Raw genomic sequence first — 24,653 nt, forward strand, 5'->3', positions numbered from 1 at the left:
GGAATGTGAAAAGGAATATTGTGTGCCATGTTTCAACAGTGTTGGCCTCAAAGATTTTCAGCCAATAGCCTGTAAGGAGATAATTGGGTTTTAAAAGAAACACAAGAGGGAAGGATGAGAGTTACTGCAAAGTTCAGTAAAATCTCCTTGGTCACACTAGATGGTGCTGCAAAAACTCTGAACTTCTGATTTAAGAAAAACAAGCTATTTGTTTATGGAATGGAAAAATATTGTGTTTTTTCAATGCTCCCCACTCCTTCCTGTTACATATCCTGGGCAATGCCTTACTACATCTCTGTAAGGAAGGGCTGTGTTAATAATATAAGAACAGGATATTGTGTATTTGCCCAACAGACTCATCCACACATATGATGCCTTGTTTTGAAAATTATCACAAAGAACCCTGAGAAATCACGTCTTTTTCTTTTCATTCTGTTTTTTAGTGAGATGCTCCTTGCTGAGGTCCAAGTGACTTATTTCTGCTTGGCTGAACATTCGGACCAAGTTGCGGAGACCTGATCCACCCACTCTTGCTTCTCTCTCAGTATAACACAGATGGTTTCACACCTGATTGGCAGGAAGGACACTGAAATTTGGCAATTTGAAAGTTAGCATAAGGGATGCTTGGAGTGAAGAGTTTCTGGATTGCACCTCTCCACAGTTAATAATTAGTGAATGGACTTCTTAAATTATCATTTTCCACACAGACAAATAATCACTAATAAGCTCTGTGCCATCACTTCTGGATATGTTTGTGTCGTATGTAACACTGATTCTTCTCTTTCAAAAAATATGCACAAACATTTGAATAACTTATCTGTTGGCTCAGTTTTACTTGGAAACATCTTAGACAGGATGGAGAAGTGTACTACATGAAAATGTATAGATGCATGGGCAATGTAAGGACATTTTGTGTGAGAGGGCTGTGGGATTGCATCTTGTTACAACCATCTCTGATTTGTTAGGTATCCAACACATCCATCCTACAAAACAGTGACATTTCTAGGGGTCATCTTAAAGTAAGATAGACCAGCTGAATTGTACCTCTGTGTGGTTTTCTTTTTTCTTTTTTTTTTTTTTTTTTTTTGGCAACCATAATGAGAGTGATTAGCTTAGATACATCTAATAAAATAAACTAAGTGTATAAAAGATTAGAGAATTTTATTCATCATGTCATTCTTCTCAGTTTGCCTGAGTGAAAAATTCCCTAAATACTTACCTGCCTTACAAAACACTTGCTCTGAACATAAAGTCTTACAATTTTAGGTGTGTGCTGTTCCCTTGCTTGTGTAGCTCTTGGACATGTGTGGAGTCATTAAGGTTTGGGGAAAATTAGTTAGATTTTAAGCTACAAACCTTCATCGCGGAGATGTAATTTTTATTAAAAATTCACTATTTCTTTTAGGTAAATGTAGAGAATTAAAAGGGGATTTCTGATTTATCAAAGGCTTTGGATTTAGCAAAGCAAAAACATGTGCCTATTTTCTAACCATTATATTTTACTCTTAAAAATTACAAAAAAGAATCCCGTGCGATTAAGAAAATTCCTTGAAGTTTTTTGGTAAAATTGCACTAGAAAAAAAAAAAACAAACTAACCATTTATGCAAAAGCATTCAAACTGTTTATTCCTTTTTTTTTTTTTTTTCTTTTTTCTTTTTTCTTTTTCTTGTGTCTATTTGGTTGATAATTGAAATGAATGAACTGTGAGATTCCAACATAGCAATGCCTGTCAATTGATACCACTCTTTTAATTTAAGATTACCCACTTTAGGAAACGGCTGGCACAAGACACAAAATGCATACAAGGTAATTTATACCAGCAATCAACTTGCAATTACAAAGGAAATTAAACTGTAACTTTAAACTGCCTAACTCCTCCCGCAGGCCAACTAGTTATTTTGTAGACGTAAGCAAAGATAAGGCAAATCCCATTATGAAGAATTATGGCCATTGTTATGGTGACAATACAAAAGCTTGGGAGCTGGAACTGTAAATTCAGGGCTGGCCTTTGGTATTTTTTGAAATGCCTTGATCTGAAGAATAAATAAGTTTCCTGGTGAGTTATCTGGCACATGTAAGACCGTTAACACTGGTTTCTGAACTTGAGACCTTTTGCCTTTTGGGGTTTTGGATTTCCCTGCTCCTGAACTGAATGAAGGACATTCTTATTTAACCTTGGCAACGGAAACCTGTGCTGTGCCTTAAACATCAATTCATCTCTGAGATAGCTAAAACTAGATTTTTTTTCAGTTTTATTTTTTAAATTCACTTACTTTTATACTAAGAGAGGGACCACATTAAGTCATAGGGGCTTAAATCTATCTCATTTTGTAGGCACCATTTCATGACGTGTTGCATCCCCCAGACTGCATATAGTAGCTGATGGCTAAGGAAATGTTGAATAGATAACAAATTCTTTTGTCATTCTTCCTATTAGCCTAAAGGAAACATGAATAGATTAAGTTTTTTTAAAGATATTAAAGGATGTTGGTTAAAACATCCCCTCCTCTGTGGGGATTTGAGGATTAGAGAGGTGTTTCTAGACAGTGCTCTGAATAATTCAGTGAGATAGTTTGCCCTTAGACATCAGAACCAAATGAACCTTGAAATAGACCCTCTAGCAGTTATTTCCTAATTGGCATGATATGAAGACAGTCCCAGATCAGGTGAGCTAAGACAGATTTAACTACTTGTAATGTTAGCATTTAGTAGTAGAAACACTGTAGATGTGATGGTCTAAGATTAAACAAATTCCAAGCTTGTAGAAAATTACAAGCTTGTACTTTTTATTAGACCAGTCTATAGATGGAAGAAGTGCACAAGCTTTCAGGTATGAGGCCATTTCATTAGGTCATTGGGAAATTTGCTCAATAATTTTGACCTTCACTTTTTTTGAAGGAACAGCTCTGCTTGGTCTTCAGTATATCAGATTTTTATTTCTTTCTGGAAACACAATTTCACTTTGCAAAAAGCTTCATTACTATCCATTTGCAGAGTGATTGCTGAGAGTTGTTTTTTTTTCCTTCTTTAGAGATATGAAGTTCGGAAACAGAAGGCCCTGATGAAGATGTAAGACAAGATACACAAAAGATGTATTATGCCAAAACTTTTTTTTTTTTTTTTTTTTTTTTTTTTTTTCCTGAGCTATGTGGGCAGTGTAATAAAAATATTGACTTTTCCTATGAATCCTATGACTCTATGCTATTATTTTTGTTAAGAAACTGCTGCAAACTCTCAGCAATCACCCTAACAATTACTAATCATGGGGCAATTTGACAAGTGAAATTGTATTTCCAGTAGGAGAAGAAAACTATGAAGTAGTAAATTCTAAGGAGAGCGTCTTTTTTAAATAACCAGAGCTTAAATTTATTGAACGCTTTGTGGAAATAAAGGCATCATAGGATTTTCTGAAGTTTGAATAAAGAAATAATGCTGTAATGAAACTCACATAGCAATCTTTAGCTCAGGCGTATTATGCAACTCAGTTATAGCATTTGGCACATTTCGTATAATGTTGATGGATGACAAAGAAAACTTGGAGTTCAGCTGAAGGCTTAAATGTACAATGCATTTTATGTTATAAGATTCTACAGAGGAACATTTTTCTCTGTGAATACAATTGCATACGATATTTATTTAACTTAAATTTTGCCAGGGTGTCTATCCCAGGCTTGTACATTTCTTACAGAGCTCCTGTACAGTGGGAAGAAATTGGCTAAAGAAGCTGGCAGGGTTGAATTTTGGCTAGTGATGGAGAAGTCATCAAAGTAGTACTTTCAGTTAGTCCCCTGCATATATTAAGTGTGACAACCTTTGTAAAAGGTCGAGTCTGGATTTTTCTATTTTCTCATTTCCATACAATAATATAACAGCTAGAAATGTGTATCTAATAAAATGGCAGGTTAAGTCAATATTCAATAGGGTATATCTCATGAATAACTAAATACTGAGTCAATCAATCTAGATATGAAAGTGGGTTCTCCCAACAACAAATTTCAGTGAGGAGATAGATAGATAGATAGACGAAGGGAAAGAACACCTGTCTTTTTAGGTTTTTCACACATATCACACACCAGCTACAAATGCAGCACATCACCTCTCCCAGCATCATCACTGTTCACTGGAGTGTATTATTCTGCAACATGCAAGCTGCATGTCCTATTAATGCTTGCAAATTCTTCTGCTTTCAGGAGCAAAAGATAAAGCTGGGAGCAAAAAATAATAATTTTGCTCATGTTTTGCTCCAATGAATCAGTTCAGCAACAGCAGCAGCTATTGCTGGACCTCAGGGAAAAATGTGAAAAGAAATGCTGATTTGTTTGCCTGTTTAATGGTTGAAACAGAGATTCATTGATAGGCTCAGACTGATAAAGTATTTCAGAGAGGGTATTTCAGAGAGTATTTCTACAGGGGACACTAGCAACACTGCCTCATATCCTCTTCCAACTTTTCTAAAGTGCCTTTAGGATGATTTAAAAAAGTATTCTTTCTGTTACTGGATCATTTATTAACCTTGATCTATTTATTCATATACATGTACAAATGCTATAGGAGTTTAACATACTTATTTCAGAACTTTTTATTTTTAAAAATCCTGACAGCATCATACCTGTCTTAATTGACACCATCTGGTGGAGGTCTGTCATTGCCCAATGGACCAATCTACTCAACTGACTTCAAGATCTCAGTGCAGAGATCAGATGCTCCATCCTTCAGGGCCATGCACAAACATTACAGAAAAAAACCAACAACTTTTGGAGACTCTATAACTAGAATTTACTTGGTGACATGTTATTTTGTTTTCAAGAGCATTAGGGTCACAGGATGTATAGGTACTTATATCGCTGCTGCTGAGACTGGCAGAGGCCAGCAAGTCCACCTAATACACTTCCGCATGTGATCATATATTTTCTCATGTTTTGTAGTAAATTTGAGACCAACTGTGAAAGCTAAAGAATCACAAAGAAAGTATTCCCAAAGGAAGAGAGTGGGAGAGATCTGTAGCTGAAGCAGAGAAAGATGCTTGAGGCTCCAGATGGTACAAGCATGCACACAAAGAGTCAGCTACTGATCAGTAAATAAATTCAACCTTGGAAACAAGAGAAGATTGAGTCTAAGGCACAATCAAGGGAGAGAAGTACATGTACATAGCATATGCAAAACATCCTGTGTATGGTGAAATGATAAAGGAGATAACAAGTAGTTAAAAGGACTTCAATGGCTTCTGTAAGAAAGGGAACAAAAGAGCAATGGAGAGAAGAAATACTCTCTCCTGGGGCTGTCTGCTGCCCATGGATGCTGTAACTGATCAGTGCTGCTACCAAAACACTATGAAATTCTCCTTCATTTCTGTAGAAAAATGATTACTGTTTTTTGATTTATTGTTCATCACATTCTGCTAATGTGAAATCAACAATCATTCATCAAGTGATATAATTAGGCGTGAAAACAGTGAGTGTTTTTGAGTGTGTGCACGTGTGTGTATTTTCTGATCCAACCTTCCCAAACAAGAGTGTGGTTGGTGATGTGGCACATTGTTGAAGAAACATCAGATGCCTCTGTTACAAATCACAGTCCATCCTGAAAATCCATACACTCTCAGTGATGGCATTACACAGGATTTCTGTGACAGATACTTTCAGTGTGAGGACTTTGTTCAAGGCTGTGTTTCAGCCAGGTTTCTCATTCTGATAGTTTCCATGTTTCCACTCAGAGCTTTTCCTCTTCTGACTAAAATTAATATATTTTCTTAATCAAGTCTCATATATCAGCCACAGAAACGGTAACTATTTGATATGTACAAAGGAGTTTCTGCATTAGCTTATTCTGTTGTCTGCCAAATGGTCAGGAATCTGTGTAACAGAAAATAGGAAAGTGTTCTGTATGAAAGTGAGCAGGAAAAGGATTGCACATCCACATTTAGTGAGCATCTCAGCCTTCGGAAGTACATTTGAATTACTACTGTAGTTAAAACAATACATTTATGTGTGCCATTAGGGTAGAAGAGGTATGACAATTAATCTATTGGCAAGTAGAAAGATGGACTTTTAATGACAAAAGTAAAGCTGTAGGAGATGAAAAGTGAATGCAAGACTGAGGGTCTTGGCACTTTGGAACAGGAGGTATGTGAACCTCTGCTTTCTTTCTATTGTGTATTGGCAGCCATCATTCTCAATACTCAGCTCTGAGTTGTTCTTGGGGGCTAAAGAGAAAGGGAGTTTTGCTGCACAGAACCTATGAGCCAACTTAATGATTTTAGTAATACTTTATGATTCATATACCTTAATTTTAAAGACTTATATTTGGAGAATTCTTGCTCCTGAACCTCTTTATATCCCAGTGGTGGGCAGCTGAATGGCTTCTGACTGCTGCTGTATGGAACAAGAAGTGAGAAAGCAAATCAAAGGATATCTCCTGCGACTGAGCCATGCTCTAGGCAGGGTTTAGTGGACAGTTTTTTTATAAGTTTCTCTGATTCTGATATCTCTGTACATGAATGTGTGTGCTCATCCTGCTGCCTTGGAGAATTTTAACATTCTTTGTATTCATTTTGTATTCATCCTCAGACAAAATATGTTTTCATGGCAGGAAGAAAGGAACACAAGGAAATGACTCACTCAGATAACAGCATTGAAATATCTTTTTACATTATATCCTGTATCGGCTAACAAAATAGCCATAAATATTGCAGTGGTGCCAAAGCAGAAATGTTTTTAGAGGTGTTTAGAAATGTGGATCTAATAGATGAGGAAGGGAAAGTCACCCTTGAACACATCTCTCTGCCAAGTCCATCCAGCTTGCAGTTGATGGGAATTATGTAGAAGGTCAGTTTGTGAAGGGTGCTCTTAAAGAGTTTTTTTTGGTAAAAACATCTGAAAGGTATACTTATGTTCAGATCTGCAAATCCTTGGCTCAGCCATTGTTTCTGCACTGGGAGTTAGAAATAGGCAGCAACAGATTTGAAAGCAATAGAAAACTGAAATGTATTCACATGCTCATCTGGACTGCAGTTTAACAGGGACAAATACAGCAGTTGGCTTGTGGCAGGTTTGCCTGGAAATGTGTTATGCAGTGATATAGGGTTTGGGTGGGCTGAAGGCTGTGTCTTGTTAGTGCAGCTACACTGGTTTGGTATGAGATCCCATTAAGTCATTATTAGCCTGGGAATATCTTTGCAATGTGCTTTATTGGGTAAAGTAAATGTCTTCCAGGAATGAAATGATATGAAGAAGAAAAAATATTTTTCTATGCAAGACGCTTTCAATTTTACCTTTCTAGCATAACTATTAGCTGCCAAGAGAAAGAGAGTTTTGGTAAAAAATAATGTAGCATTCTGTTATTATTGGAACTCACTGTTTGAGTGTATGATTTTTGTTTCTGTTTTTTGTTTTGTTTTGCATTTCCTTTTGAAAAAATCATTTTCTCTGGGACACAGTGAATGTCCCAGACACACCTGAATTGCTTAGAAGAGTGTTAATTTTCCCAGTGTGTCACGCTGTCCTGTTACATCCCTACGCAAAGTACTACCTGTGTCCTTGTCCTCATCCTTCTTAATACTGAGTGCAGCCTGAGCTTCTTACCACGAGTGAGACTAACTGAGAATACTTCTGGAACTGCTGAAGTACTGTTCTATAGAAGTTAACAGAACAGAACATGGTCATTCTTTTGGATTTTCAGAGCTAAATTAGATAATAAAATATAAGAATTAGGAATCCTGAACAAGACTTTGATATGATATCTTGCCCTTCAAGGTCACAAGAAATAGCAGCTTTCCAGTTGCATGCATATTTTTGCACAAGTCAAGCTGTATGAAGAATAAGAATGGAATTCTATGGTATTTCCAGATCTGCTGTAGAGACCTAAGGGACAGGAAAAGTGAGTGTGCTTGGCCGGGGGACAAAAAACTGCCTGCATCCTCCTGCACCTCCAAGCACCTTGACTGTATCCAGGTGCTTGGGATTCACATGACATTTGCCAGTAGAACAAAAGATGAAATAGTAACTATTATAAAGCTAACAGCAGGCATACACAGAAAGTCTGTGATTTAGAGAAATTAGGTTACCGAGCCTTCTGTCTCTCAAATATGTGATCTGAATGAAAATCATCCCTCAGATTTTAAATCATGTGTTGTTCCATAAACATAATGTCTAATCTCATCCTTGTTTACACACCCCCATGACACTGTGTGATATATAGATTAGTGAGAGGTCTAGAGGCTGCTTCATTAATATGAATGAAGCTGAGTAGAAGTCAGATGCAAGGCAGTACAAGTTGCCCAAAGAAGTTATGGATGCCCCATTCCTGGAGGTGAACAAAACAGGTTGAGTGGGGCTCTGGGCAGCCTGATGTGATGGGCAGCAACCAGCCCATATCAGGGGAATTGGGACCAGATGGGCCTTAAGGTCCCTTCCAACCCAAGCCATTATACGATTCTAGTATTCTATGATTTGGTGCCTGTTTATGTTCAGTTTTTCATAGTGAAACTGAAGTGATTGTATAAATAACAGATTAGAAGAAACAGAAATGAAGAACTGGTTGTTATTTTAAGGATATGAAGGCACTTTCACCTAAGTATGCTGTTGCAATGATTTAGATTTTACTGTGGCTTCTGTAGGTTTTCCAGAAATTGCACCAAGCTGGGTGAAGGCCAAATGTAACATCCTTCCAGAGTCTTCCTGGTCTATGGAATGTTATTTCTTCTTTGTGTCTTGCTAATGCTGCATTTCACTTCTTCTTGTTCTTGGAAGCTCAGTGCCCAGAATGGCGGAAATGGGAAGAAGTCCTTTGTGCTTGAATCAGCAGGGAAGTAATAGTCAGCAGAATTGAGCCTCTGCTGTTGGAGCTTATCTGAGCTCATCTCAGAAGGTAAGAATGGTATTCAACCTCTGCTCCTGCACACTCAGGCCAATTAGTGTAATTATTAGTACCAAATAAAAGCATGAAAAGGAAGTGTTTTATGATGATCTCTGACTAGATAGTAGCTCCCATTAATAGGTAGGTCACTGGCTTACCATCATGGCAAGAGAAATTGCAAATAAAAATCTTATTTGGATCAGAGAGCGGATCCCATTATTTGCCACTACAATACCATATAAAAATTATTTATTTATTTATCTATTTATTTATTTATTTTAATTTCAACCTGTTTACATCTCTTGAGCTGTGAGCCCTGATCTTGCAAGTTACCCTGCTTTGAATGGGAATCTGGACTAAAGACCTCCAGAGATCCGTCCTGGCTTGATTTACTGTTCAACTATATGACTCTAAAAATTATGGCTCCATAATATACACTCATAATTACATATGCATGTATCATAGAATCATAGAATTGTAGAATCATAGAATTTCAGAATCATTAAGGCAGAAAAGACCAGTAAGATCATCTAGTCCAAACACTGATTCATAGAACAGCTTAGGTTGGATTCTTAAAGATCATCTAGATTCAACACCCCTGTTTTGGGCAGAGTTACCAGATTAGGCTACCCATCACTACTCATCCCCATCTACTCCATTCATATGTACCAATATAACTCTAATGTAGAGAATAGTATGGGAAAATACTCTATACTCAACTGCTCTTCTGCTCTGAAGCAGCACATCTCAAACGTGCTTTCAGAGACCTCCCTTGGATGCTTTCAAGTTTTTAAATGCTATGACACTTCTGTGATCCCACAAGGTGGGAGAAAAGGCAGTATTTTTTCTTACAAATTGTAGGCAACATTTTCACATATATTTTTAATGAGTATCTTGGGGAATTCACATTATTTTTGCGTTGATTTATTGACCACAAATCTGTCATGTATTATACTTTGAAAACTTTTATGATTCAGAAGGAATTGGATGCTTTTTCCCATGAACAATTCATCTTCAAGTTAAAGTGTTGATTTGGTTTATATTACATATGAGCATCACAGGGAAGTTCAGCAGGACCTTACAGTTGACTGCATGTGGGATGCAAAGAGGATCTGACCTGATGAGCAGGAGCTCCCTGTGGAAAAGGACAGCAGGGCAGTCTGCTGCACAGCCTAGGATATCAGATCTAGCTTTATACTGCATATCTACCGATGGACATTCTGTGCTGTAAAATTATGTCTAGCCTTTGAAATTACTGCATCTGTACTCTGCTGGTGACAGCACTCCTATCATTTGTTCATGCCAGCCTTATAGGACACTGAGCCTTAGAGTGGACCGTTTACAGGAAATATTTATGACTAAATGCCTGAGCAGGGACCTTGCAGTGCCCTTGTTCTCAGAACTGAGGTGACATCAGCCTGTTGCAGAACATAATTTTTTTAAGCTCTTTCCTACATAGGTGGGATGGATACTACCTAAATGGTTTGTGAATGTATTTTCCCACTGCAGCAGTGTGCAAGAGAACATGTGAAGGTAAGTTCACGTTTTAATTTCATACTATTTGAATGCTGACTGAGGCAGAGAAAGAAAAATTAACCACACAAAGAAATGTAGGGCCAGACAGCAATAAAAATGGTGTCATAAAATCCAGGGGGTGAAAAGGGACAAATCAGACCTGAATTTTTCAACCTCTTTTTCATATCAAATGATCAATCTATTCACCCACAGGGAAGAATTTTGCCCAATATGTGCAAGGTCTGATGATGTAGACTTTACGACAGCAGAGCAGCGTGATGAATGTAATACAGGGAGGCACACAGAGTAGTACAATCATTAAGATTGGAAATGATCTCTAAGATCATCTAGTCCAACCACCATCTCATCCCCACCATGCCCACTAACCATGTTCCTTTGTGTCACATCTACACATTTCTTGAATGCCTCCAGGGATGGTAACTCCACCACCTCCCTGGGCCTGTGCCAATGCCTCACCACTCTTTTTGAAAAGAAATCCTTCCTAATATGCAACCTGAACCTCCCCTGGCACAACTTGAGGCCATTGCCTCTCATCCTATTACTAGAAAAAGAAGCTGATGGACTCTCCTTTAGCTGTGGAAGATGAAATAAGTAGGACAAGACACTGAATGCTGTAAATGTGTGTGTACCAAACTTGTACCAATCTGTTGTTATATTTCTTTTTGGTTTCATCCTAGTGGCTTAAAGGAGTTTAAACATTTAGCACTGATTGCTGTACTGACATCTCCATCCATCAGAGAAGGGAGGCTTCTGGGTGTGTGGAACTTTGCCTCCTGCTGGGGCCAATAATCAGATTTACGCCTTCCTTGAGAGTGCCCTCTGAGTTTATTCCTCACTCTCTTCTATGGAGCCCTTTGCTTTAGTTTGACACTTTTTTTGTTGCTGTGGCAATACCAGCTAACAGCCTCTTGAACCATTGTCCCCTTATCAGCAGAATAGCATCACAATTCATAATGTCAAATGCTGCACTTGTGCTCTCAGGAAGGAACAAAGAGCACAAGAAAGTCAAATAGATGAACCAGCATATAACTCCTTGAAAGCCCAAACAAGCACTGAGATCCTGTGGGTATGTTTACTTGTTGGCTGGTCTTTGTATTCTCAGGTCCTGCTGCTAGAACTGGGAATAAGCAGCTTTCCCTTAGAGAAAAGAATCAGGATAACACATTTGTCATATATATCTTATTGTCTTGCAAGAAAAAATATGAGCTCAGTGTAGTTCACAGAAAATAAGGAAGGAAATTTCAACTTGCCTTCATGACATGCTGCATTTCTATTCAGTTATTTCAGTTTAAGGGACAGGGAGAAATAAGTAGCACCCCAGAGGTGTTCATGAAATACATGTCACACAGCATGTTAGTAGCAGAAGTGGCATGGCAGTGCACAAATCCTGACCAGTTCTTTTATCCAGCCACGCTATCAGCTGATGCCTGAGTATTTCCCTACAGATCCCATTACTGCTGTGCCTGGGAGGCTTACCTCAGGCTTTTAGCCAAACAGCAGGTGAGTATCTCAGTTGCTCAGCTCCTTCTGTTGTCAACTGAAAGAGATATAGGGGCAAATCATAACTCATGTGGGCTGAATCACACTTTGTGAGTGCTGATCCCCTCCATTAACTATAATTGGTGAATGACTAGAATTAATTAACATGTGTAATGTAAATGTCCAAAATTGCACAATGTCACACTAATCACATAATTGAACCCTGTCATTTGCCCAAACTGGTGTGTTTGAATATACTGGGAAGATGAGAGAACACATTCTGGCTCATTTGTCAGTTGTTTTCATTGTATGTTGCGAGATGTTTATGCATGCAAAGCTCAGCTGCCTATGCCTTTCAGAACCGAAGGCATCTCTTAAATAACCATTTGTGTGTGAGCAAACATGGTTGTCACTTCTGTTTATTGACTAATTCAGTCACTGAGTATGCATCACTATCTCATTCTAAAGAAGGGATAGGGTCACAGGGGAATGTTTTCAAACCAAAAGTGGACAGATTTGCATTGGATAGAAGGAAAAGATTCTTTATGATAAGGGTGGTGAGGCACTGGAAAAGGGTTCTGAGAAGTGGTTGTTAACCTGTCCCTGGAGACACTCAAGATCAGGCTGGACGGAGCTCTGAGCAACCTGATTTAGCTGTTGTACCCCTGTTCATTTCAGGGGAGTTAGGCAAGATGATCTTTAAAGATCCCTTTCAACTCAAACAATTCTATGATTCTAAGTGAGAAAAATCAGTTTGACTTGACTGTAGGTTAGCTGATGGGCTAGTAGCATTCATGCTGTCCTCACACTAGACTGAGTATGTGTTCTCAGTTTTGGAGCTGGAAATATGAGGACATGGTTGATCAAATGTTTGTTGCATTAGCAACATACACAGAGAATTTCTTCAAGCAGAAAATAGCAAGAATGAATCCTTGGTCCTGTGGAAATCAATGACAAAATTTGTATGTATTAAAATTTCACACATTATTGAAAAGAAGCCATAGGAGACTTGCTGATTCTTTCACTACTTAAAAATCACTCATCTGGTTCCAAAGATTGCAGACAGTAAGAGCATGAATTAACATCATAATGAGAGAACTGATAACAAGGCAATGGGGGACGAGCAAATCATGCTGCAAACTAGCAATAATAATACATATGGAACAAAGCCCTTGGAAATGAACTCTCCATGATTTCTAAGAGTTTAAATTGGAAATCAACTGAAAACAGGGTTCTTGTTTGAGTTGGAAAGACTTCCACATTGACTTTTAAAGCAATTCATTCGATTCTAAAATGCTTTCCATTTTAAAAGTTGCAAAATGACAGGCTTCGAATGATATTTTTATTTTTTCAGCTTGGCAACTTCAATTTCTGATTCTTAAGAAGTATAAAATACATTTAAGTCAACATGATAGTGAAATTTTCTGTCTGTATCTAAATGATTTCTATTCCTGGAGTTTTGGTCAAAGAAATAAGCAGATATCTTGGTTTTACATCTAAATTCTGAGTAGGAAAATGTTTGTGTGCTTAAAAAACTCTTAATGACAGAAAAATTATTGGGAATCAAGCAATGGAGCCAAGAATATTTAACAATGGTCTGAAGAATGTATGTGCTTAAATCCAGAAAAATCAGATAATGTTTCAAAATTATTGATGCAAGTTAGTGAATTGAATGAATGCACTGGGTGAGTACATTGGGGTAGGTTGTTACTGTCCTAAGTAACCTCAAGATAGTCAAATATCTTTGGGGATGAATGTAAGGAAAATATTTTCTACATTCTAAGTGTGATACGGAGAGGAAGGAGTCATGGTGATTATTTCTAATTTTCCACGGCTCTAACAATGAAAAGGCTTTTATGCTGTTTTCTCTGAGACAAAAAATTAATAGATAAACCACATGCAGTTACAGCACTTCATGTGATATATGTACATTGACTACACCTCCGTTTATGAGATGGTATGTGACTGTTCTTACTGATGTAGCAGCCTTTAGGAGAAGACAAAAACACATAACATACACAAACATCATGTAGCTCTGGTCACATGTGATGTTTCATCTGAATTGCATGCAACGCTGAAATGAGAGTTTTGAAACATTTTAAATTCCAGCTGCTCTCTCTGAGAACATTATTATTTCTTATGATTGCACTTATATTACCAGAGCATGTCTAAGCTCTTGCCTTTTCCTGAATCACCTTCTGTGGAATAAGGAAAAATGCAGAAAATGACCAGTTACTACTGCCCTTCCTAGATTTCTGTGGTAAAGAAATCAAGGCATATGGGATTCAGGAAGCCCTGGAGTACTCTGAACAAGTCAGCTAGTAAGATGCTGGGAGGCCATAGCATTTTAGAGTGAGTCTGAATGAAATGCTGTTCCGATCTGCCAGTTTCACATAATTTCTAATGATGTTAATGTTGTACTTTTACTGAGGGTCTCTTGAGATTGAACGTGTTGTATTATGTGTATTTGCCCTTCTATACCTCTTGGAGCTAGTTCTCATAGAAAGCACAGTGTGATGTTCCCTTATTAGCAGCTTGGTCAGCTAGGCGTACATCAGTTTAATAATACATAGAAATGCAAGCTAAAAGAAAATGCTTCAGAGGAAAATTAGGCACATAACAACTAGACGGCAAGATGCTTGTGACCTACTTAGCCTTGCTATGGTACAGTATTAAATGCAAACGTAAACTAAGTCATTTGTGATAGCAAAAACACAGACCTGCCTAGTGCTACACAATCAGTCCTTGTGAAATTTGCTTATATCATTACCAGATCACCCACTCTGTCTATGAGCATTTTGTTCACATTTAATCTAAATTTTTGTACTTGGTCATAAAGTTTAAAGAACTTTAACACAGATTATGATTCTGTCCCACAAATTTAGATTTTTTTTTTACCTATCTGATCTTATGGCAGGAATCATTGTTTTACTATTTCAAGGGCATTCGCCATTGTTTAGGGTCCAAATACTATGTAAATTCTCATAACAGAACAAGGAAAAGAAGGCCAACTCTTGGCATAGTCACAGTAGGCAACTGCCTAGTGTAGCACATGGTGAAATGACCACTGAACCCAGGACATTCCCAACAAAAGCCAAACTGGCTATGACTGAAAGGGAGACTGGTGTCCAGAAGTGTAGAGGATGGATGGTAACATTTCCAAGACACACTGCTACCACCTCCATCTCTTCCTACTGCTGAAAACAACACCAACCTGATTTATATTCTTAGTGTTCTCGTCGTGTGAGTCTGTGATTGTTCTCTCTTCCTGTGACAGGAGTAGCCTTTCTTGGATGTGACCCTAGTTTGAACCTATTAGTGGCTATAGCTTGCTGTTTAGCTTGCTGTTACAATGACAAATGAATATTTCATTAATTTCAGTGATAATCTGTTCACACTGAAATCAAAGTTATTACCTGTAAAGTTTACTTTCAGGAGATAATCTTTGTACAGCTTCTTGCCATCCAGATGTTTCATGGCATCACACAGTTTGGTGGTGTTTGGACACAGAGTCCGCTGCATTTTATGCAAGGCATGGGCCATCGCATACACAGCATTCACAACAAACATGATCTTGGATTCTTGCTCATAATTAGAACTGTTGATGGTGAAGTGTTTGTCACAAGCTTTTTTGTGTGGTTTCCTATTCTGGAGATTACACTGGAATTTTTGCTCCCAGAAGTCCTTGAACCAGGGGTTACGTCTGTTATTGTATGGACTGAGGCTTTGGAAATACCTGTCAAACTCTTTAACTGGATGGGAAGCAAGCTCCAAAGTTATTGCCCCAGAGGCTATATGCTCATTGCCTTTGACAATACTCTCTTGTGCTCCCCATCCATCACTGGCAATCCAGGTGAAGGAAACATTAAAGCGATTGGCAGCTGCAATGAGCTCCCGAGAGTCATCACCTCGCATGAACAGCACCACCACCCTGGCATTGGGTTTCTGCAGCAACTCTCTGATCACGCCATCATAGGACTTTCTGATGTTGGACCGTCCCACTTTCTCAGAGGTGGCAATGCAGATGTTGCGGAGACGAGCTTCCTGCTCAAAAGCTTCAATCCCCGTCTCCCCGTAGTCTCCTTCTGAAGCAACCGTTGACACATAAGTCCAGTTGAAGAACCGTAAGATTTCGGCCATGGCTTTTGCTTGGTAGAAGTCAGGGGGCACTGTCCTTGCAAAATAGTCGTAACGGGATTTGTCACTCAGCTTGGCACTGGTAGAGGCATAGCTTATTTGGGGGATCTGGAAGAGTCTGAGCAAATTTGCCACCTGCAATAAAGGGGAATAAAACATTTTTAAAGGGTGATATTTATAAAAATGAAGAGGATAATCTAGGGGGAAGTAATAAGGAGGGATTTTTAATAAGAGGTGTTTGGACAATCAAAGGCTAAGGATGTTGATAGAGGATACTGGTAATATTCCCTTGTGACTGCAGTATACTGCACATGTGCTAAATATCTGTTCTGTTGTCCAGCTGTCTCTCAAAAATCCTTCTTGGGCTACAACAGATACTCTATTTCTGTCAAGCTGAGTCTGTTTAAACCAACAGAGAATTAAATAAAAAAAAAAAGCCTGATAAACTTCTGTCTCAACTTACACTCCTTACTAAAGGTCTGGAGATTTGCATGTCTTTCCTTTTCAGAGGCGTGATTCCGCTTCTCCAAGAGTCAAGGTAGTTGATAAACAGATGCACTTAAACAGATGCAAATTTCTGATTTATGAAAATATCATGGATGCATATGTACAGACCTTTTCTTTCACAACACTTTCTGACCTCACTTATTTATATACTGAATCACTGCCTCTTCTACTTTTTACTTTTTAAACAGTCTTCTGTGCTGTTCTGACTGTAGTCCTCATGAGATGGCAAATTTATTGTGTGCTAGTTCTCCTCTTGTGCTCCACTATGTAATATTGAAAGTAGCATTTCCAATTTTATTATGCTAGCCCACCATGACAGAGGCAGATGGTGGTGGTATGGAAGTAGAGGTTGAACCTTCTCACCAAAATTGCATTGCATTTTGTTGTGTATGACAAATGATGGCAGAGGGGCAGTCTCACAGAATGGAATCTGACATGGAAGCGTGGATGAAGCAAAGGTGTGTCACAGAATTCCTCCACGTGGAAAAAACTGTACCCACTGACATTCATTGACACTGAATATTTATGGAGTCCAAGCAGTAGATGTGAACACAGTGAGGTGGTGGGTTGTTTGTTTCAGCACTGGTGACAGCGACACAAAAGACAACTCATGTTCTGGAAGGCCATGCATGGCTGTCATACCATGAAATGAAGAGCATCTTGATCAGTTCATCTATGCAAATCAATGGAATATGACCATGCAGCTGTGTACAGAGTTGAATATTGGCTTCAGTGCACTGGGGATGGTGGTGGCAACATTGGAATATCACAAAGTTTGTGCGAGGTGGGTCCCATGAATGCTCACACAGGAACAAGAAGAATATTGTACACAGCTTTGTCGGGACTTAGTGGAACAGTATGGAGCTGAAAGGTACAGTTTCATTACTGATGATGAGGTGTAGTGTCACCACTATGAGCCAGACTAAAGATGGCAGTCCAAAGAATGATCACATGACAGTTCCTCCACAAAGAAAAAGTTAAAGATGCAGCCCTCCATGGCTAAAGTGATCTGCACTGCCTTTTGGAATAGGAAGGGAGTGATCCTTCTGCATTTCTTGGAACCTGAATGAACCATCCACTCTGACCACTACATTGCAAAGCTGACTAAGATGAAGTCTCAACATTCCAGAGTCAGGCCAGAGAAGAAGACAGTCTTTCTATTGCAATACGATAACTCCAGATCCCATACCAGTTTCAAGACCGTGGAGCACGTTGCCAGTCTTGTCTCAAATGTCCTACCACACCCACTGTATAGTCTGGATTTGATGCCTTCTAGTTTCCATCTGTTTGGACCAACGATAGATGGGCTGGATGGGCAACATTTTCCTAGCAACAGTGGGTCACCTTTACTGGTGTAGATTTTTGTGAGTGTGGCATGTGGTCTCTTGTTCATCACAGGAGAAAATGCATTGCTAATGGTGGCAACTAAGTTAAAAAATAATTTTTTTATAGCTGAGAATTTGCTCTACTGGATAGTGTTATTGTGCTCTTTGTAGATGTTGTCATTCCCATGGAAATAAATAGGAGACATTACTTTTGGAACGACCTACATGGAACAAGGCAAATTTTAAAGAATAAGTTATCAGTAGCAAAACAGACAGCTCAGTAAAAATAGCCTAAATAATTTTATTGCTTTTTGCTGTCCCTTATCTCTTGAGATTTTGTAGATGTGGATTATGTTTTAAGATAACATTGCAGCAGTCAATCTCCTGCTGTAGCTTAGACTCCCACTGCAAACTGGTGTTTTCCAGATCAGAATCTGCTGCCTAACTGTATGTGCACAGTGGCTTTCACAGCCCCCTGAGCTGTCTGTAACATGGGACCTAGGGAGACCTTGTCCTTGCTCCTCCTTGGGTAGTAGCAAGAAGCAGGCTCATGTCTGTTGATCTCTATGCCTGGGTTGCTGATCCATGCCATAGTAAAATAGATATCTGAGAAAGGTTTTCTTTAGATTAAACTAATACAAAGTCTTGTTGATACTGCTTGGATGGTTTATTCTCAAGGGAAGCATGGGATAGTGCCCTGTGGTGTTGCCTAAGGGTGTAGGCACATGTGGGAAATGCTGTGGCTGAACAAGTTATTGCCCTTCAGGTAACATCTGACACAGTCTTAACCTTGCTGGACGGTAACATGCAATTCACAGCCTTATACTAGAACAAAAGGATTTAATTTTCATTGTGGACATTTAAAATAGAAGATATGGGGTGGGCTGAGAGACTTGTCTTTTTCACCAGAGTGCAATGGATGATCTGAATATTGTTTAGCCGATGTGAGTCGTAACTTTAGATTATATGCCCATATATTCAGATGTTCATATGTCCTCACTCAAAAGGAGCACTTTGATTTGGTGATAAGAATGTCCTCTGTGCAGCTGTTCAGGAGCATTTATTGCAGAACTGTGTGGTCTGGCATTGCTGTTCTTAGTTTGTTCTAGCAGGAATTATTTTGTTTTAACTAAACCATAATAAGAATATATACACATATCGTTCTGCAATTTCCCCCTCCCCCCCAGTTGGGCAATTCTGTACATAAAGCAATGTTATTCAGCATGTAGTCAAGCCTTCACAGAAAGATAGTCATAAGAAATACAGCATGTCATTTATTTATTTATTTATTTCTATTAGTTTAAGAACCAAAGGTATTTACGTACAGGAAAACAGAACTACTGCCTCATTTCATAAGCAGTCTTGTGCCCTAGAGATCATTTTTTCTTGCAATTATGCTTCCTGTGTTACAGGGATAGGAAGACTTCCCTAATGCAATGCTCTTTGCTGTAAAGCTCTTCAGTGATGTCCAGATGGTAGATTTTTTCATGGAAGAAAATAAACAACCCAAAAAATAGAAAAGAAAGTCTGATTGTTCATAGAAGATGGTGACCCACTGATTTCCAAGAGCTGTGACTGATGATGAAGCTCAAGGAAGCCGTATCTGTTATTAATCCAGATCAAGAAACTCCTCAGGAAATTTTGAAGTTGCAATATTCTGATGTTTTGACTTTAAGGACTTATTTTTCAAAAGTGCTCTGGTTTCAGGCTAGTTCCAGAATGGTCCTGATTTTTAAAGCCATTTCTGTGCTGACCTGAACGTCTGATTCTGAAAACCAGCTCTTGACAAAATGAACAGCAAGATCAAAGTTCAGGCAAAAGATTCAGGAGGAAGCTGATATTCTAAGTCTATGTTATGTTCTACAGTGTTTCAGTATTGTACTGTGCTGTGTTTCAGTGCAGTACAGGGCAGTGTAATATGAACTTGGTTATGTGTACTATAGTACCAAGGCTGCACCACCTGAGGCTGCCTTGGGATGTGCACTATAGCTTGGAACTGCAGTGTAGATATAACTTTTGCTAAGTGAAATAATCTGTTTTGGCAAAGCTCCAGGCAGCAATTTAATCAAGACATAGGGCATGCAATTAGAGACTGAAATCCATATGTCGGCACTTAAATAGTGGTAGTAGCCTGCTTTTTTGTTTTTGTTTGTTGAAAATGATGAGTTTTGCACCTTTGAAAATGAAGCTGGATGCAACTGCTTTGCACTGTTTGCTGTGAACAAAGCATGCCAGTATAGTCAGCTTTCAGAGCGATGGGAAACCTTTATCTGCCATCATGCTGCTGGATTTATTAACATGGAGACTGTCCTGTGCTGAAGTGTCCACCAGTGAAAAACTGATTGCTCACCCTTTTGTCATAAGAATCTGCCCAACATGAGCAGGGCTTGAAGTCCCATGTGTGCCATGTCTCTTAGTAGGATCAGACAGCTATGAAGCCACAACTGTAAGGACCCAACTCTGCCCTTGTTTCATCTCTGTATTGCTACTACTCCGTTCTGTGATCCTGTACACCAAGGAACATACAAAAACTTATGGGAAATGGGAAGTAGAGTTTCTAACAGTGAAAATAGCTTTGTGATAACTACATGCAGGGAGCAGTGAATTAGGTACAGCTCTCAGTCACACGAATCTGTCTTCCCAGTGTGTTTCTGGACAGTCACTAGTCCTGACAATAGACAAGATCAGGCAGTTAAGACCTGTGTGTATCAGATACCCTGGTTTCATTTGTTGAAGGAGATTAACGAACTTCCATCAAACATTTTGTCTATCCCATGTAGGATTTTTTCCCCCCCACTGGTAATAGGATTTATTTAATTTATTTTTTTTTTTAGCTAAAATTTCCCTTTTTCATGGACTGTTGTAATGTGTACATGGTTGGGGAACACAGGAAATGCTCTGGAAAAAGAAAAATCTCTGAAGTGCTAGAACTGAAAATGTTTCTTCACAAGCGTGTATCACATGGTGGTTGGACAGAGGAGGTCACTTGTTAGATCACAGTACTCTGTAGCCACCTAACTCAAAAAATGTGTAACTCCAGATTTGGATATTTTTCAATAGTAAATTAAGAGATTAGGTACTATACTGACAGTTGACTTGAAATGCCTCTGTCAGTCTAGAACATTCTCCATTTAAAACTGTGGGTATTACAGTGGGCTGGAATAGTATAAAAGGCACTAAGAAATTCAGTCTTTACATGGGGTCGTGTTACAACCTACAGAAGAAAATATTTAGATTCATCAGTAGTGCTGGTATCCCTGTCCTTTTAATCATTAAGAGTGAACAGCCAGAAACTGAGCCAGAAATATTCAACTTATTTAGAAGCACCATCCCAACTTATATTGTTTGTAATCTGTTACATTACAGGACAGAAGCAGTAGTTCTCTTCAGATTTCTCTCTTTTTGATACTAAAAGATCTGTTTTCTAGTGTTAGTTTTTGTTGTTTTCTTACAAAATTCCTTCCAAAAAAGAGATAACACAGGAAAAAAACAAACATGAAATGCATTTTTTCTTTTTTTCCAGTTAACAAGAGGCAGGAAAACTTTTCAGTCTAGTTCTTCTGAATATATTGGCAACAAAGATAGAGAATTATAACTAAATATTTGCAGTGGACTCAATAGCTGTCACATCTAGAGAATCAGTGTCTGAACAGTGAAATAATTGCATCTATGGGAAGAACACTAGATATAGGGAACAGTGACAGAATAATGTGTAGGACTTTTACGGACAACCCAGGAATATCTTTCTATATGCTTTTCCTGTGTAATAAAAAATAAGTAAGAAGGACGTGCAGAGAGATGATGTTCTCTGAGAAAAGAATTGCTTGGAAATTATTGTTCTTTCAGGACAATGAGCTTTCATGTATGCACTCTGTGAAGCATTAGCTGTTGAAGTGATGTTAGCTTAGCACTAAGCAGCCAATCTGAGAAGAGACACTTGCAGAAGACCTTGATCTGTGCAAGATGGGTATGATTCTACTTAGAGACCATGTAAACCTGACTATGAGTGACTCATGTCACATTTACAGATGATGACTGCCTTTGAGAAAAGCCTGATAGTTCAAAAAAACACTAAAGCTGGTGGTTCAAAAAGGATAAATGAGATCCCGGAGTTAGAAGTGAATACCATTATTTGAGACTCATCAGCTGCTGAATAAGTCCTACTTAGAAGGGGCAGAATGAGAGTTGATGATGCCAAGATGTCCTTAACACATTCCTATTCAGTTTCTCCTATAGTTACAACCTTCCTCACACTGAACACTGAATGGCTCCTTTCTTACCTGAAAGCTCAGGGTTTACATACACATTTCCACTTGCAGTAGGAAAAAATGCTCACATGGAAGGAAAAGAAACAAAAACAAATGAAAAACCAACCATCAGACCAACCAAGACTACAGAGGAATTAATTAGCTTATGATTTTCTAGGAAGCCAAGGAGAGGAAGGTACCTATGTTTATTTGGGATCTTTAGGAACACAAATCCGATGTTGTCTAGGAACTTTGAAAATCCCAAACTAGTGGATACTCATTTTTTGAATGTGGAACAGAAACACAGAATGGAACAAACAAGAAGAATCTCACTGAGGGACAGAGGAGGGAGAGAAAGAACCAAGATAAAAGAGGGAAGTTGTTTGAAGCAGACACCAAAAAGTTAGAAAGTGCATATATAGCTTAAGTATTAGTGGCAGGTGGCCCATCTCACAGAACTGATCTTTTAGTAAGGATTTAGTAAGCCTTACAAGCACAAAATCACCTCAGACTGTTGCACAGTTCAATGCAAAGCTGTTCTACAAAGCACAAATGACATACATGCAGTGTAGTTCTTCATGTCCCTAGCAGCCTCTAGCACACGTCCTGCCTGTATCCCTACTGAATCCACATGCAGGGAGACAGAACTCCTTACATTATAAGATTTTTTTTTTTCCTGCATGTAGTCTTTCTAATGCATTATTTTCCATGTTGTGGAAATCACATACTGTTCTCTCGGTTCTCTGGATGGAAGATGGTTTATTCCTGAAGAAAGAAAATGGAGGTGGTTTGTTTCATGCTCCAGGACGCCCTGGCAGAACAGTGTGGCTAAAGAGAAATGAATGCCAGGGAGATAGCCAGTAAATGAGTACGTACTCTGAATTTCCCACCAGATGGTCACTCACTTCAGAGAAAGACTTCAGCTGTTTTTATAACAGTAATTTAACTTTAAATCTTCCCTTCTGGTTGTTGCTAGTCTACTTGAGACACAGCAAGAATTCACAGGAAGACAGCTGTGCAATAGTTTGTACTCTGACATTCTTTTTCTAGATGAATCTTTAAATTGGAAATAACCTCCATGACTGTGATTTGGAGATCTTGTTTGTCCGCAGCATAAAGGAAACTTTGCAAAAGGGCTGAAGCCCTCTATAAATATGAAGGCAGTGGATACACAGATACAAAGCCCATCCTACCTAAAGCAATGCCATAAGGATTTTAAGAGAGCTGGCTATAAGGAGTGCATCCTGATCTTCACTTTCAGAAGACAAGGCTGGGTTGCAGAGACAGTATTATGTGTGGCCAAATTCAGCACCTGAGTACTCATATTGCTGCTTACACATTCATATTCCCTACAGAGCTGACCTGAGTATTTTAAACATGGCATATGGATTATCTGTGCAGGTGCTACCCTATGCAAATGAACAATGCTTTTTTCTCATCCTTTTTACAATGTCATTGAACATCCCTAAGGAAAATAACTAAGAAATTTCTGTTGTCAGATAAGGAGAGATGTTGGATAATCGGACTTGATTAAAAAACTATTTTAAAGCAAAATTAAGTCTCCGAACTTTAGAGAATACACCTTCTGATCCCAGAATCAGCTTAGCTTAGAAATTTTTACTGTGAAAAAAGCTTTTTTACAGGAGCCTTTTCACCAACTGAGAAGCCTGGCTTGGGTTTTGAGGGATCAAATGCTGCGCAGATTGGGCCCAGCGCTAATTTAAACACATCATCTAAAAACTAATTATCCAGATCGTCATTAACGATAATAGCCTAGTCTGACCAGAAAATAATTAAGCATTCTGCATTCTCTTGTTTTTCTCTCTGCAAAAAGTGCCTATTGCGCATACCGACTCAGTGGGGAAGGTGTTTGTTGCTGATTTACCAATAAATTCTTTTTTCCTTGGTGGAAGGATAATGAAAGAAACAGAAATCTGACAGCAGGAGCATCATGAAGTGATTTTGCAGACAGCTGTCCAGACAAATCTGGTGAGGGAAGGTGAAAGGAGCTGAAGAGAAGGTTTTGAAATACAATGACAAATTCACGTGAGGAAAAAAGAAAACAAACAAAAAAAATAACAGAAATAATTTCTTGTCTGAATTGCTCAGCATGGTATGTTTTCAGGCTGAGGAGATATGCTGTGGACTCTGTGATGCTCTTGAGCAAATGAGAAATACTTGAGAGGGCTACAATGGAAAGCACTCAGCACCCTGAGGACAGTTTGGAAGCATGGGAGCAGGGGGGGCTCAGTCTCATGCTGCACCTTCTGGATGGAGGGTTCTCACGTTTGGTAGGGGAGAGATGGCAGCTGCTGCTGGAGCTACGGTGTAGAGGTGACAGTCAGAAAATGTGGTAGTCTTCTGGCATGCCACCAAGAGATTTGTTTTTAGTGCTCTGAAGTTCTTACATCTTCAGGTTTGAGTCTGCAGTGCCTGCTCTTTTTGATGGAGTTTTTTTGTTTTTTTGTTTTTTTTTAAGCAGAAGTCATGACTGGCTATCCTAATAAGATGAACAGCATTATTAAATCTTCTCTAGATAGTTTGAATTCTAGAGGAAAGCTAGAAGAA

General features: G+C 38.7%; 1 protein-coding gene across 6 annotated transcripts in view; it reads right to left on the minus strand.

Annotated features, from left to right (window-relative positions):
• GRM3 (glutamate metabotropic receptor 3) overlaps nucleotides 1-24,653 on the minus strand; it is a 105,079-nt gene that overhangs the window by 17,669 nt on the left and 62,757 nt on the right. For all 6 annotated transcript variants that reach the window (XM_015875612.3, XM_015875707.3, XM_085512718.1 and 3 more), the window contains one exon: nucleotides 15,286-16,141. In XM_015875612.3, the coding sequence (XP_015731098.1) occupies nucleotides 15,286-16,141 (856 nt within the window). The remainder of the gene's footprint in view (nucleotides 1-15,285; nucleotides 16,142-24,653) is intronic.

This window comes from Coturnix japonica, chromosome 1 (genome assembly GCF_054131305.1).
Source record: "Coturnix japonica strain WE chromosome 1, WE-NBRP24, whole genome shotgun sequence".
In the NCBI taxonomy this organism is placed as follows: Eukaryota; Metazoa; Chordata; class Aves; order Galliformes; family Phasianidae; genus Coturnix; species Coturnix japonica.